The sequence below is a fragment of the Taeniopygia guttata genome, chromosome 3, assembly GCF_048771995.1.
Source record: "Taeniopygia guttata chromosome 3, bTaeGut7.mat, whole genome shotgun sequence".
Taxonomy (NCBI): Eukaryota; Metazoa; Chordata; class Aves; order Passeriformes; family Estrildidae; genus Taeniopygia; species Taeniopygia guttata.
Window position 1 is genome coordinate 87,120,942 of NC_133027.1, and position 22,527 is coordinate 87,143,468.

The 22,527-nt window shown below is 48.6% G+C and overlaps 1 protein-coding gene across 1 annotated transcript in view; it reads left to right on the forward strand.

Moving 5' to 3' along the window:
• The first annotated feature begins 753 nt into the window (after nt 1-753).
• Nucleotides 754-22,527, forward strand: part of KIZ (kizuna centrosomal protein) — a 28,941-nt gene continuing 7,167 nt past the window's right edge. Inside the window, exons 1-11 of the mRNA XM_030268647.4 lie at nt 754-921; nt 2,740-2,802; nt 4,104-4,251; nt 6,173-6,265; nt 9,606-9,921; nt 10,634-10,850; nt 14,203-14,316; nt 14,813-14,977; nt 16,126-16,261; nt 16,967-17,111; nt 21,126-21,225. Of these exons, the coding sequence (XP_030124507.4) occupies nt 2,774-2,802; nt 4,104-4,251; nt 6,173-6,265; nt 9,606-9,921; nt 10,634-10,850; nt 14,203-14,316; nt 14,813-14,977; nt 16,126-16,261; nt 16,967-17,111; nt 21,126-21,225 (1,463 nt within the window). The 5' untranslated portion in view covers nt 754-921; nt 2,740-2,773. The remainder of the gene's footprint in view (nt 922-2,739; nt 2,803-4,103; nt 4,252-6,172; nt 6,266-9,605; nt 9,922-10,633; nt 10,851-14,202; nt 14,317-14,812; nt 14,978-16,125; nt 16,262-16,966; nt 17,112-21,125; nt 21,226-22,527) is intronic.

Here is a 22,527-nt window from a genome sequence, read left to right on the forward strand (position 1 = left end):
TACACTGATTGCCATCCTAATTATGCTAAAGCATTTCACTGCTCTCCGCAATTTTGTCTATTGATGTATCGCTTCTCCTTCATTTCAGTTATTCCCGTGGTATTCAGATTTTATTGGGGCCCTGGAATTTAAGCGCTCATTTGTCAACTTCCTTTCAAAGGGATTGAAGTTTTTATTTGAAAATGAAAGGCGGGTGTTCTGTTTTCATTCTCCAGCTGCAGATGTGAATGCAGGGCTGGAGATGGATGTGGCTGACTGCAGCTTCTCCCATATGAATTTTGGAGAGGTGACAGCACCAGAGGGACACAGTGGCACTCCAGAGGATGAGGAAATCAGGGTTTTGTTAACTTGAAAACCATGGTGTACAATAATCTCGGCAAAGGCAACTGTAGTTGTTCAGCAGGTCCCAGATATTTTTTTGGATTGGCGCTTGGCACATTCCCCCATTTCCAGCGACACGGATCCTGCGCAGCCCCAGGCGCCCTCCAGCACCAAGCCGGGGGCTCAACTGGACCAACTGCAACACCTGCGGTAACAATGTGGTGGTCAGAGACGGGCTGGCGATATGTAATTATTTTTAAAAATCAAAACAAAGCAAATAAAAACAAACAAACAAACAAAAAACCACAACACAACAAACCAAAACAAAAACCCCACAAAATCTTCAAGACTTCCAAGGCGCCTCTGGGCGGCGCCCGCCCGTCCCCATGGCCACGCTGGGCGGCACTTCCGGGGTTCCGCGCGGGGCACGGCGGGAGCCGCACGTGGGCACCGGTGGGAACCGCGCGGGGCCGCCGGGACCGGGAGCGGCACCGGGACAGCCCCCGAGCACCGGGAGCGGCACCGGGACCGCCCGCGAGCACCGGCGCCTCCGGGATGGGCAACCCCGCGACCGCCAGCCCCTCAGCCGCCCCGCGCCAGGTGAGCCGGGTCCCCCCGCGGGGTGATTTGGGTTCAGTTCCCACCCCGGGCGGGCGGATGCTTTTCTCCCCCTTGTTCTCGTCCATCTCCTTCTTCTGTTTCCCTTCGATATCTAAGTTCTGGAGGTGCTGGGAAGTCAGTCACGAAAGATTCAGCTCCTGATCGCTGGACCACCCCGGGACGTGTAACTAGACTTTTAATCACCTCTCGGACTCTCCTGGCCGGGGTTTATTTCCTGATGCTGGTGCCTTGTCCAGCTTGCACATGGCAGTGCCCGCGTTCCCGGGGCACTGCAGCCTCGGGAGGGTTTGTTTCGCTGTGCCTGCCCCAGGAGACCTTCCCTGGGTATCCCTGCCTGCCTGAGTGGCTGCTGCGGGCTGGCCAGCGGGGTGCTGAAAAACCTCGCTGGTGAGGAGCTGAGGAACGCACTGTGCTCCCTGCGAGATGGGGGAGTGGGAAGTGGGATCAGAGGCAACGGCTGTTTACATCCATCGGCTTCTTCATCCCTTAGGATATCGGTCTTCTCCACTGAGGCAGAAAAATTACTTGTAGAAGTGTAAAAACAAGGTCTTGAAATCTGCGTTTGCTTGGCTGTCCGTCGCGTAACAAGAAATTGAAGGGATGAGATCCCAGATGGAGCGTAGCTGTTAAATTGTGCACATGACACGCAACCCTGATCCTGCTCCAGGCGCTGGCAGGATCATGTGGCTAAAACGGGCGCCTTGATCTCCCAGGCAGAGCAGCAGGAAGGGTTTTTCCTCTCTCCCTTCTCTGCAGGGAAACTGCGAGCGGGTGTTTGTGTGGTGGTGGTGTGTGTGTGTTTAGGGAGACGCCAAATCCATGAAAAAGTGTGCCAAGACATGTTGGGGTGTGTGATGTCCCCTTCGCTGCCACACCTTGCTGCCTAATGATGCTGTTCCTGAAGAGGCACTTGGCTTTGCTTGTGGCGGGGTTTGCAGTGAGAATCTGCGGGAAGCCTCTCGGTTATTTTCAGTTTTTCCCTGGGGGCATGGTTGTTCATCCTCAGGTGCAATTTGGAACTATTCAACAATGGCAGCCATTGTGTATGCCATTTACTCTGGTCCCAAAACCACCTTCCCTGTGGGATGGCTTTAGGTGAGGTGTGAGTGATTCTGTGGTTTGGCATGTGTCCGTCCCACGCCTGGTGCCCTGGCACTGCTCCAGGCAGTTCTGATGGCTCCACAGGAATTCAGGATTCCTGGTGGACACTTGTTTCTGCAGCAGTGCTGCAAGTGGGGCTCACCTGCCTCTAGATGGACGTGGCTGGGATGCCAGGAGGGAAATATGAGCTTGGTTTCAAGTTCTGTTCCTAAATAAAATACTTGGCTGGCATGTGGCGTCTGTGAGCTGGGAGGGCTTTTAGAAGTGTATTGTAATCCAGCTCTGTAGCAGATTCAGGGGAGCTGTTCTGGGAACATCTCCAGCCAAGTGTTTCTTGCATGGAAGGGCATCTGCTGGTGGTGTTGTGGGGCAAGAAGGGGAGGGATGGGCTTGGGAATTGCCCATTGTGGGGTTCAGAGGCCTTCTTGGGTCGTCTGGGGTCTCTGGCTGTTTTGGTGGGTCCCACGTGGATGTTCAAACATCTCTTCTTTTGCCAGCAATCCTGTTTCAGTGAGAACAGGTGAGGGGGAAGTTTGGAGTTGTTCAGAGCTGGGCTGGCAAATGAGTCTGTAACTCCCAGCAAATCTGACCTCTCTGCTCAGCAAGGGCTGTGCTCTGCAAAACCCCTTAGTTCTGGTGTTTGGAGACCTCAGATGGTGAAATACTTTTATCTCACTGTATGTTGTTTTCTTCTAGTGGAGCCAGAAGGCTGGAATTGGGAAAGCAGAGAATGGAATACACAATGGCTGATCCACACCTGTAAGCCTGTTTAAAATCTTCTTAGGGGCTATTTTATTTTAGGTACAAAGGTTTAGTTATCTTGAAATGCCTTTAGAATGTTGTCTTGAAGGTTTTTCAGTAATAATACATTTATATTCATGTTAAGTGTAATGCAAAATTCATGTATTCAAGTTATTGATGAAATAGCTGCAGCAGTAACATAAATACTTCATTCTGTGGATACTAAAATCTTGGGAATAACAAATATGCAGGTTGGCTTTATCCTATTTTTACAAAATCACCACAGCTTAGTCCATGCTGGAGAATCCCAGGGTCTTACAAAGTTGAAAGCCTTGAGAAGCCCTAAGGGATATTCCAGGTTCTGGTCCTGCTCTTTGGATTCTTTCTGCAGCTACTATTTAATGTAAATTGCATGGACAGTCCGTACAAAAAAAAAAAACACCAACAAACCCAAACCCTAAACAGCAAACCAAATCAAAATAAAAAACTCAGAAGTCCCAACAACCAGACATGACTGAGAAATGTCATCCAATGTTCCATTCCTTTCCTCAAAGGTGTTCTGTAAAGCTCCAGGGACTGAGTGCTGGGTGTGGTGGGAGCCCCTCTTCTGAAAGGGGCAAAAAATGCAAGAAAGAATATCTGGACAGGTGGGGCAACATCACATGTACTTTGTTTCCTGATTTTATTGGATTTGGTTTAATCTAACAGGTTTAGAGCTGCAGTTTCTCTGAACATCTCGGGGGCTTTGGGTTGCAGTTTCCCTCCTGGCTGAAGTGCAGCTGTGAGCCAGGGGCATCTTTGGGTGCCCATTTCTCTGTGTTGGCATTAATGCCGTGTGGCTGCCCTGGAGGCACATCAGGAAAGAGATCTGGCTCGAAGGGAATCTGGTTTGTAGGTGGGAGAGAACTGGTTTAGATGGATTTCCAGTGCCCCTCTTGGTGGCACCATGGATTTAGGCAGCTGTGAAACCTCAGCTTCATTGTTGCTGCTTGGGTGACTTTCAGAACACATTCCTCTGCTAGTTTTCACTTTGATTTAATGGGATAGGAATGACTAACACATAAACCATTTAAAACACAGTTACAGAAGATTTTTAATGTGTTTACCCTTTGGAACACCAAAGCCCCCGTGTACATCTGCAGATAAGTGGCACTTATGTATTTATATAAATGTAGGTGTGTGGTAGAATGAGTCTTCTCCTTTTTGGCATCTGGGGCAGCTCCCCCTCAGTGTTGGTGTGTGTGTCTGAGGCAGAGTCATTGTGATGGATGCTTTTGGCTTATTTTTGCACCTTTAAGTGCCTATTCTTTGCCCTGCAGAGTGAGGCAGAGGTTGCAGAGACGCCTGGAAGTTGTGTCAGTGCGGCAGCAGCTGGCCCTGTGCCGGAACCAGGCCCTGTGCCGGGAATTCCTGCAGCTGGAGGCTCACATGGAAGCCACAGGCTGGGAGAGCATCCGGAAGATGGAAGTAACTTCCTATAAGACTTGGTCTTGGGTGTTTGCTGTTGTTATGCAGGAATCTCCTGGTAGGTCCTAGAGCTGGAAGCAAACTCCATTGGGGTCTGTATTTCAGCTTGTAGCATAGACAGCTCTGAAGTACCCCAGATTCAACAGATGCTGTAAGAAAAAGCCAAGCCCTGGGGTTTCTTGAATCACATTATTATTATTATTATTATGTTGTTGTTGTTGTTCCCTAAGGTACAGTTTGGGATGTTGCAATGTGATGATTCCAGGTTTTTAAAAATTAAATTGCAACATCTGCTTATATGCCACTGATGCATGGAGCCAGGTTTTTGAGGGAGCGCAGTCTGAGAGGGAAATGAGTTCATTCCTGCTTTCTAAGAGCAGTGGCACTCCTCATAAACACTTGGCTGTGTTTGTTCCTCACACTGCAGTAGCCCAGGTAGCACCTGTCGGATCTGGTGACATTCCCAGAGCATCTTTACCTGGCTGCAGTGCAGTAGCTCAGAATTCAGAGCCTGTCCCTGGGGTGTGCGATTCCCTGCCTCTGATTTTTGCCTGTTACTTGAAGCAGAGCAGGAGAGGGGCTGTACTGCAGTGCCAGCTTTCCCTGCTGTTTTGAAGGGGTTTTTCCTCCTCAGCAGCCCTGGTGCACACCAGTCTGCCCAGTGTTAGGGCTGGTGGTTCTGACACCTGCTGCGAGTCCCAGTACCACAGGTCGAGCTGCACGTGGGGGTTTTGTTCAGTCCTTCCATTTTGGTGTTCCTGTGCCATCCATTTTATCTTTATCAAGTTAGAGTTATTTTGTGGAGCTGCTGAACAAATGACATCTCCTCCGTGTTAGTTATGGAAAGCAGGAGAGTTATGGAGCATGCAATCATTTAATCTATCATGGAAGTACACAGAAAGAATTTATTGCTGTTTTCTCTCCTTTTTTTCCATAGAGAATGCCCTTTAGGAGTGCTTTATCATAACTCTGTGCACATTTATTATGTGGCTGTAGCTCACAAAATTCCTTTTGTTTCTGAAAGATGCACTTTTGCTCCCTGTGTTTGGTCAGTAATTTTTAGGAGTATAAATAAATTCACTTCAGCTTTCAGCAAAATCCAGGAGTTACATCTGAGTTTCTTTTGAGCATCTCAACTCCTCACGTGGTGAGGTTTTGTTCCCTAAAATTCCGTGTTCACAGTTTCCCGTGCAGTTCCTACCTGGGAGCCAAGAGCGCTGCCGGAGCAGAGGGCAGAGGCGGGCGAGTTAATTGTGTGAAGGATTCATTCCCACGCCCGTTCCCTGATGCAGCACTGGTCCTGCAGCGCTTTCAGCCCTACTGTGCTGCGGCTGCTGCGGGCTGCAGTTAGGAGCATGCAGGATTAATTGCAGGTGCTGCCTGTGTGATGCCCAGCTCTGCTCCCAGCACTGCTCCTATAAGCCCCAGAGTGTGGCAAGCCGTGTTTGGAGCCTTCCCTGCTGGGCTGTTCTCTGGAACATCTGCCAGGGATTGTTCCTCACAGCAGTCATAAGATGGGGCATGAAAAACACATTGTGGAACTTGTTTCATCCCAAAGCAGCCAAGTCATTGTCTGGAGGCAGCAGCAATACTTTGGTGCTACAGGTGCTGGTTGGGATGCAATAAATACAATAAAAATGAGTCAACAAGTTATTGCTGTTCTGTGGGATTCTAAATGATGGGGATGAATAAATGTGTATGAAAGCCCTGCAGCAGATTGTATACAGGCCACGCTGCTTGGTCAGGAGAGTGGAAAAATGAGGAACAAATGAGATCCCTGTTTTTAAATATTGTCTGAGTTAAAAAGGCTGTAGGGGCTTTGCATTTAAAGGTGCACTTTTTGCAAAGTAGTGTCTCTTGGGTTGGGGGGGGGGGGGTGGTTCAGCCTCCAGTTTTGTGTGACGGATTTGTTCCCTTTTAGGAATGGCATGGAAGGGAAATTAAAAACCTGTTATCCCTTCAAGAGGTCAGCTTGTCAGCAGGAGGTGACAAGGAGGAAGGACCCAGTGAGCAGGTAATGGGGGGGAAATGGGCCTTATTCCAACGCTGTGCTCTCCTCTGAGCTGCACAGCCTTTCTGTGGGGATTGCGATGCTGGCACATGCAGTATGTAATAGTGTGTAGATCCTGAGAGAAGGAGAACCACATGGGTAAAAAGTGCAATAGTTTCATCCATAGAGGCAGAATTAAAAAAAAAAAAAATCTCTATTTGCGCACGTCTTCTTGTTGGCTTTTATAATTCCTGTGCTGGATGGTGCGGAGATGGTAGTGACCGAGGAGGAAATGTTCCTAATGAGGGGTATTTGCAGAACTGAAGCTGAGGAGCCGTGTGCTGTGTTTATAATTTTGTGTGTTTTGACCTTTCCTCAGAAGGAGCAGAAGGAGATTGCATATCCAAGGAACAAACAAAAAGACTGACAAGGAATACTTAAATATCTGCTGCCATATATCTGCAGTAATGCAGGCTCCTAATCCCTCCTATCTCCATATAAATGATACAGTTCAAGACCAGGGCTGTTTTCTCCACTAAAAGCAGCAAAGCTCTTTTAGATGAAATGTCTAAAAACATCTTGTAATAACTTGGAGCATGCTGGCAAGAGTAGTCACTTGTGACTGTGTGTGGAAGCCCCTCAGCCAGGCGGCGCCGGAATAGGCAGGACGGGAGCATCACTCCATTATTCCAAGGAGCCGGCAGCATGCGCCTCCCTTAGGCTACAGCATTCATTAAGGAAAGCTTACTGGGCTGAAAGCTGGGAACAGATGATAACGGGATATGATTTTCATATTTAATGCATTCCTTGGAAGAGTGTGTGTGCTGCAGATTGATAGAAGAATCAACTGCTACTTTACTAAAAGACTTTCTAGTTTGCCCTATAGCTAGCGATGGAATCATTCAGCCAAGAAATTAACTTTTTCCCCTTTTACCTGCTTTATGTATCTGCTAAGCAGGCTGCTGGCTGCCAGGGAATGTTATTATGCAGTTAAATGTTTGGTATTTAAGACTCTTATCAGAAAAGAAACAGAGGCCACACTATTTTGTTTTTATAGTAGGAGGAAGGTTTTTGGTTTCCTTTCTTCAGTGTATTAGCAGTTGTTAATCTGAGTTTATAGGAAGTTTTCCCATAGATTAAAAAGTTAAAAACCTTAAATTTGGAGCATTCTTTAAATTGTAATACACAAAGCAATGAAGCCTAGCAGCCTTGACCACAGGCCAGCCTGTGGCAGGGTGCAAATTGTGATTGGAATTGGGAGGTACTGTGGGGAAAGGTGCATTTCTTTTGGAATGTGAGCTGTCCAATTAGGGCAGGCAGTATGGGAGATGAGATTTTCAGCTGCTGGAGAAGTTGTCATGAATACTAGAGCATCAAAGGCTTGTGCTGCGACTTGAGGGTTGCAAAACTGTGTGCAGGTTTTGGGCACTATGACAGTGTGATGTGTACCCAAAAATGTCAATTTGTGTATAATAATGGAGTGGATTATGGATTCCTTTATCCCCTGTCCTCTTCCTCCTCCTCATCTCCCTCCTAAAAATCAGAGGTAACCTCAGCTGCATTATGCATTTTTGCCATGTCCCTGGGGTGTGTTTCAGCCCTTAATTCTGGTTTTTTCACTTCAAATGTGCCGGTTCTTCTGTCCAAAACACAGGACTTAGTTCTCAGTGATGTGGCACTCACAGAGAGAGTGCAGTCAACACATGGGATGTCCAGGATACAGCTTGTGGAACTGGTTTTATTTCCCAGCACTGGGATTTGGATGGTTTCCTTCAGGCTGGTTAGTGTGATGACTTCCTCAGTGACATCTTGAGAGGTCATCTCTCTGCCCAGAACAGCTTTCTACAGATGGACAGTATCTCAGTGCTGAAACACCTTCAGGAATGTCTGGCACATTCCCGAGCCATGGGAAATGTGCCCTTTTGGGCTCCTAGTGTCAAGGGGAGTCCTTAAGTTCAGCAGTCCCACACTGAAGAGCTCTTTCCTGGATGGCAGAGCTGTACAGCCCAGGCTCCTGGATCCTCTGTGCTGGGAAGTCAGCTTGGAAGCTCTTCCTCGGAGCCCTCAGAAGATTTTGGACTTGGGCATGCTGGAACCTCCCAGAAACACCTGTGGGTGGCAGAGTCCCTTCCCAGGGAAAGGGATCGATAGGAATGTGTGCTGTGCCTGTGCCTGTTTGTAATTCATTTGTTTTGGAACACTGCATCAAGGAGCTGCCAAAGCCATGCAGGACTGGCAGGAGGCATTTGAAAGCACCAAATCCCGTGCCTGAGAAATAATTAGGAGGAATACGAGAGCAGTGGTGATGGAATAAGCTGTGAACTTAATCTGAGTGGCAAACCTTTACTACTGCTTAAAATTACTTCATTGCTTTTTGTTCTGCTTCTTGTTACATGGAATTTGAGCTTTTTTAAGGAACCTGAATCACAGAGCAGACAAGATGCCTTTGTTTCCTTTCAACTGGGCTCGGCAGCTGACTTGGTGTGGGAGGAAGAGGTCAGGCAGTGAAGGAGAGGGGAGAGGTGTGGAGATGACTGTAAATTGTGCTGCTGGGATTTGGGGCTGGAGAGGAAGCCCTGCTCAGTGTGAGCAGTGGCATTACGATGGCTAATTTTGGCTTTGCATAAACTGGCCATGACCCTACAACAGTCGTGGTGACAGCAGCCACTCCTCCTAAATTGTCCTGATTGAGTAGGTTTGCAAAGGAAAAGAGGCAATTGTTAAAACAAATGGATTTAGCAGCAGAGTGGCTGTATCCTGGAGCTGGTTTTAAGCAAGTTCAACAGTCCTTGGATGAAAGTGCCATTCAATATGTGTCTGCTCTGTGTCCCGTGTCACCTGGTGGAAAAAGGCCATGTCACTGCCATGTGAAGAGCAGGAGGGAGACAGTGAAACTGAGTTTTGCCTTGTTCCATGATGTGAGGGAAGTTGGATCTGCTAAGTGATTCACAAACAAAACACAATGGTCCCTCTGGGCTCTAGGCCTTATGGGCAACTCTAAATGAAGTGCTTTGGTCCAGGGTCTCCAAACCTGTGTAGGATCCTAATCCCAAAGATTTGACTCTTTGTAAAATCCAGTCACCATTTAGATGGGTTTGAGTCCTTGGTGTGTGTGCGTCCCTTTTGGCTGGGCTGGGGTGCAGGCAGCTTCTGCCACTAGGTGTTTTGGCTCATGGAGCATTGATGTAGCCTTGGGTCCTCATTTCACACTCTGACTGTGTGCCAGGGGTTGTGTAATACTAATGCCACAGCTAAGTCTTGAATTCTGTGACACTTTTCAGAGCCCAGCATGTCACCCTCAAGAAGTTCAGTGTGTCGCACACAGTTTTAGTCTCCTTCAGCCGTGTCTCACTGTGTGTTTTAGGTGCTGCGGGCCGGAGGACAGGTGGAAATTGGCACCAATACAGCCGTGCCAGCAGAACTGGGCTATCCAGCAGCAGCCTTGCTGGGCTGCCCCACATCAGCTGCCTCGGCCACAGGAGGTTTGGGCTTGCAGCAGGAGCCCCCTCTGTGCTCCTCGTCCTCTGATGGGCTCAGTCCTGAGACCAGCAACGCTGCTGGAGAGAGTGAGAAGGGAGCAGCAGGACATGGGGACCTGGCAGCCAGTGAGGAAGGCTCTGAGCAGCTCACATCAGCTTCTGGTGCCAAAGCAGCCCCCACGAGGCCAGGAAGTGATCCAGGTATGGCAGTGGTATGTGTCCTTGTCTGCCTCCTCCCCAGCCAGAGCCCTTGCCCACAGCTGCTGTTCCTCCTGCACCTCTGGTACTGGGCTTGGAGCATAGTGGCTCTTACTCCTATTTTCTCTGTTTGTTCCTTTCTTCCTTTAGACTCCATTTCCTCTCAGGCTGCTCAACAGGACAGGGAAGGATGTGCTGGGGGCTGATCCTGGTCAGGGGCACTGTGAGGGAAGATTTCCTCATTGCTGTGCCCACAGAGGCCCTGGCATAGTCTGAGCCTGTCTGAAGAGGTTTAATATGAACCTGGTTCACCAGAGGAGTCACTTTGGGATCAGGCTGATTCCCTTCTCCCTCAGAGCTGGTGCATGATAGCTGATTGATTCCGCCAGAACTGATCTGGTCAGGTAGCTGGTCTCTGTGCCGAGGTGGTTTTTGAGAAGTGCCAGGTTTGTTCCCAAACCCCAAAGGCTGTAGCCTCTCTGGACTCCCCCTTGTGAGAGGAGTGTGGAAGGACAGGGGCTGAGGGTAGGAAAGCCCACAGACAAGAGGAGCGGATGGATGGATAGATGGATGCTCTCTCATACGCGGTGAACAATGTGGATAAACTTGGTTTCAGTCCCTGCACTGTGAGCTACTCCATGGTCCTGCTAATGTTTTGAGAAGAATAATTACAGTTTTTATATATTTTATTTATTATTTTTTATTGTTATTACAGAGGCAAAGCCTAGCCTGAGCAGCTGGTGGACTCACAGGGAGCAGAGCAGAGCCAAGCTCCCAGTCCCTGCCAGTGCTGAGGAGGAGGTGAGGCCAAACGTTCCCAGCTTGCAGCAGGAGCAGGGCAGGGATGCCCAGGCTCCAGAGTGCTCCCTGCTGCCCCCACCGAACCCTCCTGCGGCCCAGGAGGAGCCCTTGGACAGCTCAGCACCACACAGGTACCATCTCCCTGTTTCCTGGATCAGCTAGCCTGGTCAGGGCAGTGAAGCTCACACCAAATTCTCCCCTGTCCTTTAGTACATTGTACCTGTGCTGGGCATTCAGGGGCTTCTGTCACCTCACTGGCAAGTGAAGGATTAGTTACTGAAATGCAGATTATATTATTTAAATATACAGAAATCTTATTCCAGTCACTCTACTTGGTAAAACTTCCACTGGTTGACCTGTTTGAACATTTTGTTTGCAAATAGAGTAAGAGAGGATGAGGACGGTGCACTGCAGACACAGAGCCTGTCCTCTGCTGCAGGATTTTGTGGCCAACAAATGCAGCACAAGAGCATCAGTCTGCAGCCATCTGTGCAGGGTTTTCGGCCCCACAATGCTCTCATGAGACAGGGAAGTCCCTGTCCCAGTGGGGCAGTGCCCATGGGGAGATGGTCCCCGGAGCTGGCCCAGGTCACCCAGGAGGGCTGGCTCAGGTCACTGGGGAGGGCTGGCAGGTCTGTAGTGGGACATTGTGCAAAGGAAACAGCGCTTTTACCCCTGGAGAGCAAGTGCTCCTATAGAAGGAGTTATCTTCTGCCGGTTGGTTGGTTTTCCCATCTTGGTTGTTTGCAGTGTTTAAATCTGTTAATGTCTGTTCCTGGGCATGTTGTGGCGGTGCTGATGTCAGTGCTGGTTTGGGTGTTGACACCTGAGCAGAAACTGGCGGCCGTGGGCAGAAACTTCCATAACTTTATCCTTTCCTATTTGCATTGGGCTATTGCTCACTATGGAAACATCATCTGATTTACATGTAAAAAGCTTTTCCCCCAGTCCTCCCTTTGTATCCCACCTGTTAATCAGGCAAGAGCACCGAGTGCCTGTCTCTGTGAGAGGAGTCAGAGCCAGCAGACTGGAGCGCCAGCAGTTTAACCTTGTGTTCCCTCCCCAGCGAGGCCTTGCTGTGCAGTGCCTGATGAGACGCAGAGCAGCTCTCGAGGCCCAGGGAAGTTATACACGAGGTTTGAGCGCCTGCGTTGTCCCCGGTGCATGGCTGGAACTGCGGCACAGAGCTCTCCTCCCGTTGTGCCAAGCTGAATGCCTCTGCTTCTCAAAGGCCATGGAAGTGGGATCACCACTGCTTCCTGGTGCTGCAGAAAAGATACAGGTTTTAATTTGCTTTACCTGAAAATGAAAAGGCAGATCCACCAGCAGGAGTGGAGGACCAGCTGTTCCCTTGTGCTCACAGCCAGGTGGGCTTTCCAAGGCACCTGGAATGCAGCGTGCACACTTGAGCCTTGCAAAATTAATTGGCCAAAAATCTTGTGGAAAAGCTTGCAAGTGATTAGTATGTGAATTTCAATTTGTACATGTTACACAAAGTATGGGAATGCAGCTTCCTCTGCTCTGTCACACCACAGATTTACAACATGTGTGTCCTTCCAGTCCCTGTGGTTTTCTCTTGCAAAATTCCTGTGCTGGCTGAAAAAATGTGCTAAAATTCACCAAATTCTGTGTATTTGTTGCCTTAAGTTGAAATATCTGGACTCTCTCACTGCAGCAGTGTCACTGTGGCATCAGAAGGAAGCATTGTTAATACGTGTCTGGTGAATTACCTGAAATGAGTACAAGGGATGATGTTGAAAGGAGCAGAGACCATGGCTGACTCCAGAGGCAAAACCAGTCCTTATTGTGTGCCAGGAAGCCACAAGTTTTTATCTTTGGAGCAAATGCCTCTCCTGCCTTACTACAGAGATGCCAGCCTCTGTTTCTTAAGGAGTTTTGGGTTTTTTCCCCTGCAGTGAAGTGTTTGCAGTCAGGGAAGGGAGATGTTGTTGGGAAAGGTGATTGAGCAGAAGGTTTTCATCTTGTTGCAGGTCACAGTAGGGTGCTGCAGCTTTTCTGCCTCAGTTACCAGAACTGGTGATTGTTGGGCAGTAACATCAGTATTCCGACAGATGAGAGGCTGCTCTCCTGCCTCCTCACACCCAGCCCCATAGAAAGAGCCTGGGATGGGTTTCCTATCAGCAGCCCACCGGCACCACAGGGGCTCATGAAGGCTCCTGGTGTCCCCTCCCGTGGAGCTGCTGATCCAAGGGGAAAGGCTCTGTGTCCTCTTACCATTCCCTGCAGTATCCAGCCCTTTCTTTAGCCCTTTCTAAACCCGGGAGGTGGGGGGAGAGGATCTTTGCGAATTAATGTGGAGAAAGATGATGGCTATTTTAAGGCCTAAGCTGAGGGAGTGGAAAAAGGCAGAGCTAATGCCTGTGCTGCTTCAGCTGCATTGAGGAGGACTTAGCACAGATGGATTGTGCATTACAAAATGTAACACATAATTCAAGCTGTCAGCTTAATCAGACTGTTTCCAGGAAGCAACCTGTAAAAGAGAAGGACCTCTTGTTTGCTGACCTCTGATCCGTAGCCTGCTGCAGATTGTCATACATTTTGTTTTTCTTTATGTTGGTGTCCCTTCCTTCCCCTTCCCTTTTTATTATTGTATCCCTCTCGAGTGGCACCCTGGAAGGACCACCCAGCGGGAGGAAAACAATGGGAAATGAGCCGGCCGCTGGAATACAGGGTTTGTAAGGCTGGGGGAAAAGAGAGAGCACTGTTTAACTGCCTATGTGATCTCCCGGGCATTGTTTTGCTTATTAAATGTCTAGTAAACTCGACTAAAGACACAGCAGCCCCCACTTAATTGTTCGCTGTTGCCCAACACTTGGAGGGAAAACACAGCTTTGGGCACAGCTCAGCACGAGTGTGCAAATGCTGAAAGTTTTTGTGCACAGGGCTTCTCCCGGGAGGCAGAGTAAGCCAGGGTTAACTATGGAAACATGTCAGCTCCTGCATGTGGAGAAAAGAAAGAAAACTCTCTTTTGCCTCAGCTTCAGTGTTCATTGCTGGGGAGACCTGGGCTGGGAGCCCCACAAAGAGGCAGCCGGGGACCTGAATAGCCATTTACACCTCTGTCCCGGGATTAGCCCGCGGCATTGTTTCAGTGGTTAAGTCCTCATTTGCATCATTATAGAGGTGCAGCTTCATCAAAACCCCTCTGAGGTTCCAGGCCTGTCCCCATACCTGTTGGTGGTCACCAGATTTGTTTCACTTGTGGAGGTGAAGGAATTAAAGTGCTCGGCACAGGGATAATTTCCATGCAGCGGCTCAGCCCGGACTGATTTTTGGATGGTTTGTTTGCTCATGTGCTTCCCCCCCCCACCCCGCCCCCTTCCTTCAGAGCTGGGGAACGTGGTTCTTGCCATTTGGAAAGCTCAAACGAAGCTGTTTATTTCCCAAGGGGTGCGATGGGAATGCACTGAGGAACCCTGTCACATGCTGTCGGTCACTCCCATGCTGTCTGTGCATCTGCAGGCCCGGCGGGCTCTGCCACGCACTGCAGCTCCAGGAGGACCTGGTGGAGGGGATGAGTCCCCGGCACCGGACACTGTACCAGGACCAGCCCTCGGCGACAGCGGAGCGGCCCAGGTGACTGAGTGCAGCCTGGGTGACAAATGGCCCATGCCAGAAAACACAGTAAATGGAGCAAGAGAGCAAAGGGAATTCCCAGAACTCGCCAAAAGCAGTGGCAGAGAGCCCTCGCCGTCCTTCCTCAGCCTCTGGGCCCCTAAGTGCAGAACTAGGAATTGTTGGTAACTCTATTGACAGTGATGCACAGCCTCCACAGACTGAGACTCTTGTAGGCAGTTTATTGGAGAATTCCTCGGGAATTAGGGAAGAGGAGCCCCAAACAGCCTGCCCCCCAGCTTGCCACTGGAGGTGGCTCCACTCAGGGGATGTGCTCAGCTTCTGTCTCCCTGGGAGGCTGCACCTGGTTTGTTCCAAGTGCTGAGTGTGACCTTACTGACCAGTCGCACATGTGTCACTACGGATGTTCATTTGTCTCTCTGGCTGTCCCCTGGCTGTCCTGTCTCCTGGGATGGGCTGTGCTCACAGGGCTTGTCCCTCTTGCTTTGTGTTGCAGTGCTTGTGCTGAGGCCAGCGGGCTGCCTCAGGGTGACCTTGAGGTGATGGAAGCCGCGGTGCTCCAGCAGCTCCAGGCCGTGTCCCAGTGTGCGCAGAGCAGGAGCCTCCCACCGGAGAACCCTGGCGAGGCCGTGAGCAGAGCAGGGTACGAGGAGCGCACCAGGTACAGGGGACACAGAGCCCACAGGGGTGAGGAACATCTTTGTCTCTGCCTGGATCTGTGCTGTCCCTCTGGCACCGAGGCAGCCAGGCCCGCACTGGCAAACGGAGCCGTTGGAGCATGGAGCCTTGTGGCACTTGCAATGGGGGCATTCAGGAGTTCATTTATTTCCCTCCCATTCCCCAGTCGTGGCCCCTGCTCCACAGGAGCAGGCCCAGGGTTCCTCAGCTCATTTGATCCACAGTGTCTCCCACTCTGGCAGGCAGGGAACTGCAGGAACTCCAAACACCTCTCAGCCAGCCATTCCCAGGATCTGAAAGTAAGGACAACAAATGTAATTCTAAGAAGGAAATTATTCTGTTTGAGACAGAAGATGCACGTGGCCTTTGAAAACAACAAAGTGCAGTTATTCAAAATGGGCTTTTTTTTTCCCCATGCATATGCCACAAGGACAAGTGACAATTACTTTTTTTTCAGGTCTCTTTAACCCAGGAATGAAAACAATTTTCATTCTGTCTTGCTTAGCTTCTATCTAGACCTCCCTCCCTGTTGCAGGCTCCGCAGTGCTCAAGTGCTGGCAGGATCAGGGCACTTGTGAGCGCTGCAGAAGGGTCTCTGCAGTACCTGCCTCTCTAGCGAGGCTGATATGCCTGTGGGCACCAACAGCTCCTTGTGTCTCCTGAATGGTTTCTTAGGGACAAACACTCTTGGAGTTAATTGGAATTCACTCCTCTGAAACTTCACTGGAGCAGCAGGAAAAAAACAGCTTTGGCAAACAAAAGGATTGCAGGATTGAGATTTTCTACATTAAAAGACACCTTAGTTGCTTTTTTTCCTTTTCCTTTTTTATTCTTTCTGAGCAAAAGACAAGCCTGGGGCAGTGGGTGCCAGGCTGTGCCCCAGGGAGTAAGCAAGGCATGATGCTGAGACCAAGGTTGTGTCTTTGGATCCTGAGCCTTAGGACAGGGCCCACATGATGATGATGATGATGATGATGGTCACCCCTGCCCATCTTGCAGAACTTGCAAGTGCCTTCCTACATTTCCTACTTTGGACATTTTTAAAAGAGAAAGTGGGAATTAAGGACCAGATGGGTTGTGGCTTTTTCCAGCACGTGTGGGTGGGGTGTCTCACTGAGGTTTGTTCCTCAGGGACACGGACGCACTGCAGAGTCTCCTGAGCCACCATGACTTGTCCCTGAAGCAGCACAGAGTTCGGTTCCCGGAGCAGGTGGCAGAGACGTTTGAGCAGCTGCTGGCTTCAGGAGAGGAGGGGCAGGACCGCCAGGTGGGCACTGGCACCTTGGGTAATTCAGGGGCACTGGAGACTCTGCACCCTGGTGGGATGTAGTGGTCAGGGCAAGGGTGGGCAGTCTGTGGTTAACCAGCCCTGGGCTCTCAGGGAAATATGTCCAGTGTTTCATCCCACAGGAAAAGGGACTTTTTAAGGTTCCCACCCTTCATGCCAGTCAGGCATTGGCACAAACTCACCCTTTGCTCTGGTGCAAGCCATCACAAGGCTTCTATCTTCATCTTTCTCTGTGACTTTTTATCATGAATTATGTATTTTGACTTTTTTAAAGCAGAGTGAGATTTGGTGCTGAACACACAGAGCATTTTATAAATGATATCACATTCATGGTTTTTCTAAGTTAATTCAAAAGTTTATAGCCAACTATTTAAATAAATCAATAGAAACAGTATTCCATAGGCTGTGAGTGCCTCAGCCCCTTACTGTGCTGTTAATCAATTGATTTACTAAACAGTGAGAGAGTTCAGGCAGAACATAGACTAGATTTTACAGACTCAAGTCTGTATTTCTGTCCCAAAACCAGCCCCAGAGGACCACCCTAGATGTCAGGTGGTGGAACATCCAACAGAAGCACCCTGAAAGCAGATTACCCTGGGAGTGTAGATTAGCCTGAATGCGGGTTGGAAAACACTCAAGGGGGAGGATAATAGAGCTGTGGCTGTTTCTGTTTTGAATGCTCAGACTGCGCTGGTGCTGAGAGAGGCCCTTCCGGGAGAGTGTGGGGATGAGCCACCTGTCCTGAGTAATGAATCCTCTCTCGGCCTGCCATCGATCCCGACCAACGATGGGGAAGGAAAGCAGGGGGAACTGGCACGGCGAGAACCAGGTAAGGGGTGTTCCAGCTCTGGGCTGCCACTCCAGGTTCCTGCTTTGGACACGGGAGCTCTGTCCAAATCCCCAGGGGCCCATGCCATAGCCACTGGTAGACCAATGTTCATTTGTGATGGATTTGGGGGATTTTCCTCAATATCTCAGTATCATTTGTGATTCTGGCTTTCCAAACTAAGTGATGCCTGCGGTGGTGGGTTTTTCTGCAGGAGAGGAAAGGCCAAACCCTGTGGCCCCTGTAAAATGAATCAGTGAGTTCTGTGTTCATGTTTACAAAGCGTCTCCCATTTAGGAACTGGGGGATGTATTTGCTGCCTCTTGTGACAAAGCCAGACCACAAGACGGAATTGCCAAAATGAAAGGGCTCATGCGGGGCCATTTCCCAGCTCAGGATGTGCCAGTGTCGGGGAGAGCCCAGTTCGTTCCTTCACATAAGGAGGGAATACATTCTTCCAGTGATGGCAATAAGCAAGCTCCAGCTCGCTTACTCTGCTCCTGGAGCACCCCTTCGATCTGGCAGCAGCAGGCAATTAGGCTGCCGTGCTCTTTGCACAGCAAATGCAAACAGCCTCCTCCAGGCTCCGAAATCCACACCACTGTTATGTGCAGAGGTGACCAGACTTTGATTTAATCTAATTTCCTGCAGTGGGTCTGGCACACACCACTGCCACCAGGCATTGCTGCAGTTTGCTTGTTTCCCAAATCCATGGGGTCTTCAATTCCTCAGGACATTTGGTTGGTTTGTCCTTCTGTGAGGAAGCTACAGAGAAGCAGGGTAGCAAGTTCCCAGTGGGCACTGCTTTTATGAGCAGTAGTGTATAGTTTAGATCATTAAAAAGAGATAACAAAAGTGGGAAATTAAAGGGAGTGGGGCTTAAAAGCAAGCAAACCGGTCTGATGGCTGCCGCTTTGAAATGGTTTCATTATGGTGTGTTCATATCCAGAAGTCACAGGCTGGAGTGAAGATGAGAGCAGGCAGGAAAGTCTGGTGGGAAAGATTCCCATTACAGGTGGAAGAGGTGGCTGCATATTAACCTCAGGCCCAGCATTCAACTGGGTTATACAATCACACCCTGGCGGCTCCGTGCCGCAGGCAACTTCAGAGGGAGCTGCTCGCCCTGAGTGCAGATTAAATGTCACATCACAAAGCCCACGTTGGCAGAAACAAAGGTGGGGAGCACGGTGCCTCTTTAATTCCTTGTAATCATGTTCCATGACTGCACTGTGTGAATATCCTCTCCTCAGGCCTGTCGGGGCCCACTGTTGGAGTTACAGGGGTCAGTCTCTGTGGTGGAGATCCAGGAATTAAATGGCCAACTCTAGAGGGTGCTGGTTTGATTCTTTCCATAAGTAATTGACTGGGGATCATTAGAATAAGCGTGGAGCAGATCCCTGCCAGGCAGGAGCTGTGCCTGTGCCAGCCAGGAGCCTCCTCTCTGCCTCCCGTACCAAAGCTGCCTGATAACAGTAGCTCCCTCCAGCCAGTGCCATCACTGAGGCTTCCTGACCTCTTCTAGCTCTCTCACGGAGCAGACTGCTAATGCTTCCTGTGTGTAAAAATGCCAAGAAGCTCCTCAGCCAAACCCCGTAACACCAGTTCCAGCCCATCCCTTGTGAGGGAGCTGTCTATGGTGTCCCTCTGCCTCTAAGGTGAGGCTTGTCACACCCCACTTGAAAGCCAAGCTGCTCCTTTCAGACATGATTCATCTTCAGCCTGTGATCTTCTGGGGGCTTCTTATTCCCCTCCCCTGCTCTCTGCCAGGCAGCTGCTCGTTCCCTTTTATTATCACCATTTGCTGTGGCCCTGGGGCTCTGGAGTTATTATGGGCCAAAAATAGAAGGCACATCTCTTGTATATTGGCTTTTGGGCTCAAACAACTTGTTTTGATGGGTTTAGATGAACTGATACTTGATGACCATCCATACACAATTATTTTGCTGTATGACTTTTTCTGAGCTTAAGGGATACAAATTTGGCTTAATTTTTTTTTAATTTCAGTATTTGCTGCATTTTTTAAGTGTTGGTTTGAAACACCAGAAGCCTTTTGGGGCTTTGGGGTTTGATAGACTTCACTGTGAGAGCTGTGTGGACACACTTCCAAGCAGTGTTTAGGATAGCACTTTGGGAACACTTCTGGAGTTTTGGTTATTTTTTCTTTTACTTCTGATACATAAAAAAAGAACCAAAACATTAATTTGCTTGAATATCTGTAAATATTCCAGAAGTATTTGTGTTGGTTCTTTAATGCCCTCCCTCATGGGAGGCCACCTGTAAATAATGGGCGTTAAAGGGATTGTACTTGCTCCACAGGCTCCTCTCTGGCCCAGAGAGGAGCTGGCTGATAGCAGTAGTCTCCTGTGGTACCAAGTTATGTGAGGATACAGGGGGAGAGCAGGGCTCGTTCTCAGCTCCTCCACGGATGCTTTGTTTTTTATGGGGAAGACGCAAAAGAAATTGTTCAGCTCTTAGACTATTCCTGAGGTAGGTGAATAATGTGAGATTAAGAAGGATAAAACCCATTATTTCTGGTTTTGCTGGATGACTGTTTAAGAGTCTCATTTATGAGTAGGAAATTGCTGATTTTATTGAAGGGGCAGGTTTGTTAAATCTTTAACAAAACAAGATTCTCTGTCTTCCCTTCACTTGTCTTTGATTTGAGCAGGCGTTAAGGCTGTAGAGGATTTGAATAAAAATGGCATAACGGCTCCACTCCTTGGGCTCTGCTTTACAACAGCTGGAATGTCACCCCCAACTGCTCTCCAGGTCTAAAATTTCCTGTAAGAATAAGGAGGAAAAGTCCTGTTACAAAGAAAAAATCATCCCTTCTTTATCTATTATATGGGAACATGAAGGAGCACAAGCTGGATTTTGCCTTTCTTTTTAGGCCACCTTTAATGAGCCAACAATCATGCAACCACTTTTCCCACACCTACATGTCCTTCCTGGTGAGGTCCTCTTTTGAGGATTCTGAGGTGCTGCTTGGAGTGCACCAAATGGAGGCATTTAATAAGTCTGGCTCAACGTTTTGCTCTGTTTGATATCATTTGATACGTTTGGGATGGAAGGCCAGTGCCAGGTTGTACACTGCACTTAGGTCAGTCTGGATGATGCCATCCAGCAGCTCATGTTGGACACTTAAGTTCCTAAAAGACCTCTGAGTCTTTCTAAAGTTGTGAATTCTGGGTGAAAATTCTTCATCCATCTCTAAGCAGAAGGAGCAGCAGCTTGAGCTGGTTTTGGGGGAGAGGCAATGCCATATGCTGGGATACATCATGGGAAAGGGGGGATAAATTTTTTTTTTTAAACACTCTTTATCTTTTTTCCCCTCTCATTCTTGATTTCTCTTTCCTCCTGGGCAGGCTCTGGCACCTCTTTGCTGGAAGTGCCTGAGAATGAGCAGGACTTTTACCACTGCAATCCAAGTGCAGAAGGGACTGGGAATGTGCACAGCCAGTTAAGAAGTGGAGAATCCAATGTGGAAAGAAATACTGAATTGTCCTGGGTAGGGACATTGGTGACAGCAGGGCTTGGTTATAGTTTCAGTGCTGTAGATAAAAACATATATATAAAATATACGTATGCAAAGCAGCCTTTTAAAGTGGGATTTATGCTTGAGCATCGTGTGCTTTGGAAACGAATACAAAGATGAGCAATTGTCTGACTCCAGTGAATGAATCCACTTGCCTCCTTTTTTTTTTTTTTAAATCAATCTTTACAGAATGGAAATGAGATCCACAGAGCAGGGGAAAAGGGAAGAAAGGAAAGTGGGGATAACAGATTTTTAAATAGCTGGGTGTTAGGCTGTTTAAGTCACAAAAATCTCAAGATATGTGTTTAATTTTTATAAGATTTATTTATTTTTGTCTAATTCAAGAAAATGGTTGAAAACACAGAGATATCCAATAGCATTGACAGAACTGTAACATTCCAAAATGATCTACATTTAAGATTATTTCTTCTTAATGTAAATGGGAACTTGGGAAGTTCATAGTCCCTGTTTTTCCTGCACAGGTGAGGATCATGGCCACGACAGTCCCAAAGGAAGCGGTAGTTTGGGAACACATTTGGAAAGCTGCTCCTTGTCGGATGGAAGCACTCCTCCCTTCTCCAGGTAAGGCTGCAACGCTGGAAATGGTTCCATGAGGGAGAAACTCCAACAGTAAAGGGCTGAAGCACCCCTGATTTATGTTTTTACTTGGACCAGACTTAAGGTTGCTGTTTCTGTAATCAAAACCACAGGTTTGGAACACCACAGGATATGAGCTTGTCCTTGCTTTTAATCCTCTTGCTCCACAGATTTTTAGGCTGCTGTAGGTGAGGTCAGTTCTGATTCTGCAATTGCTGTTAAAATCACAGCATTTCTATAATTCAAACACATTAAATACGAGCTGTAACTGAGCATTGATGACTGGCATTGCTGCTTTTGTGTGGAATCAATTCTTACCATCTTAGGTTCAATTGTTTTCTCTTTTGATATTTTCTGGAACTTTGAGAATGATGACCCAATGATTATCCTGCCTTGTGCTATGAAATGCAAGGGTGTTCCTGTAGATGAGTTTTTCAGATGTTATATTTTAGCCCTTCCCTGAAGCCTGGGACAGCAGGAATAGCAGAATAGGGCCCTGAGAACTTACTTACAGGGTCACTGCGGTTGAGTAAAATGAGTAATTTAAAATTAACTATTTTTTATTTAAAATAAAAAATCTGCAAAGTAAACCCCATTGCTGCTACACTGCCGTCCAATCGTGCCTGCAGTCACTTCTGCCTCAGTTAGATGCTGTACATGTTTTTTGCCTTCTTTTTTTCTTTTTCTCCAATTTTGATTTGTAAGAGATTTCAAATAATTCCCTCTGGTCTAAAATTCCAGGCCTCACAGTGCTCAGCAGCAGCACACTTTGTGCAGGGATACATGATGGTGCTGCTTTACAAACCCATGGTAGTAAATCTGTAAGTCAGTGTGAGAGTTAGTTTCTGTAAATGGCTCAAAGCTGCAGTGGGGTTTGGGAGTAGCCTGGGTGCCGGCTGCCCGGAGCGCGGCACGGGGAGGAGGAAGAGGCAGAGCTGTTTGCAGCCGGGCTGTGCCGTGCGGTGCCGCAGTTCTGCGGCACTGCAGTTCTGCTCCTGGCAGCCACTCCTCGGGCTTTATTGCTTTCACAAGTGGTCTCAAACCCACTACTTGAGAATAAACATCCCTGCGAGCTCAGCCGTGGCACTTTATAAATTCTCCTTTGCCGCGTTTTGTCACTGAGCTGATGAGTGACCTCGGTGCGGACCCCGCCGGACCAGAATAAAAACCGTGGCTCCTCTGATGTCCCCCAGACAATAATTATCATGTGCCAGTTAAGCCCAAACTACAGCTGAGGGATTTTACTTTAAAGCAGAGGCTCGGGCACAAAAATGCATTTATAGCTCT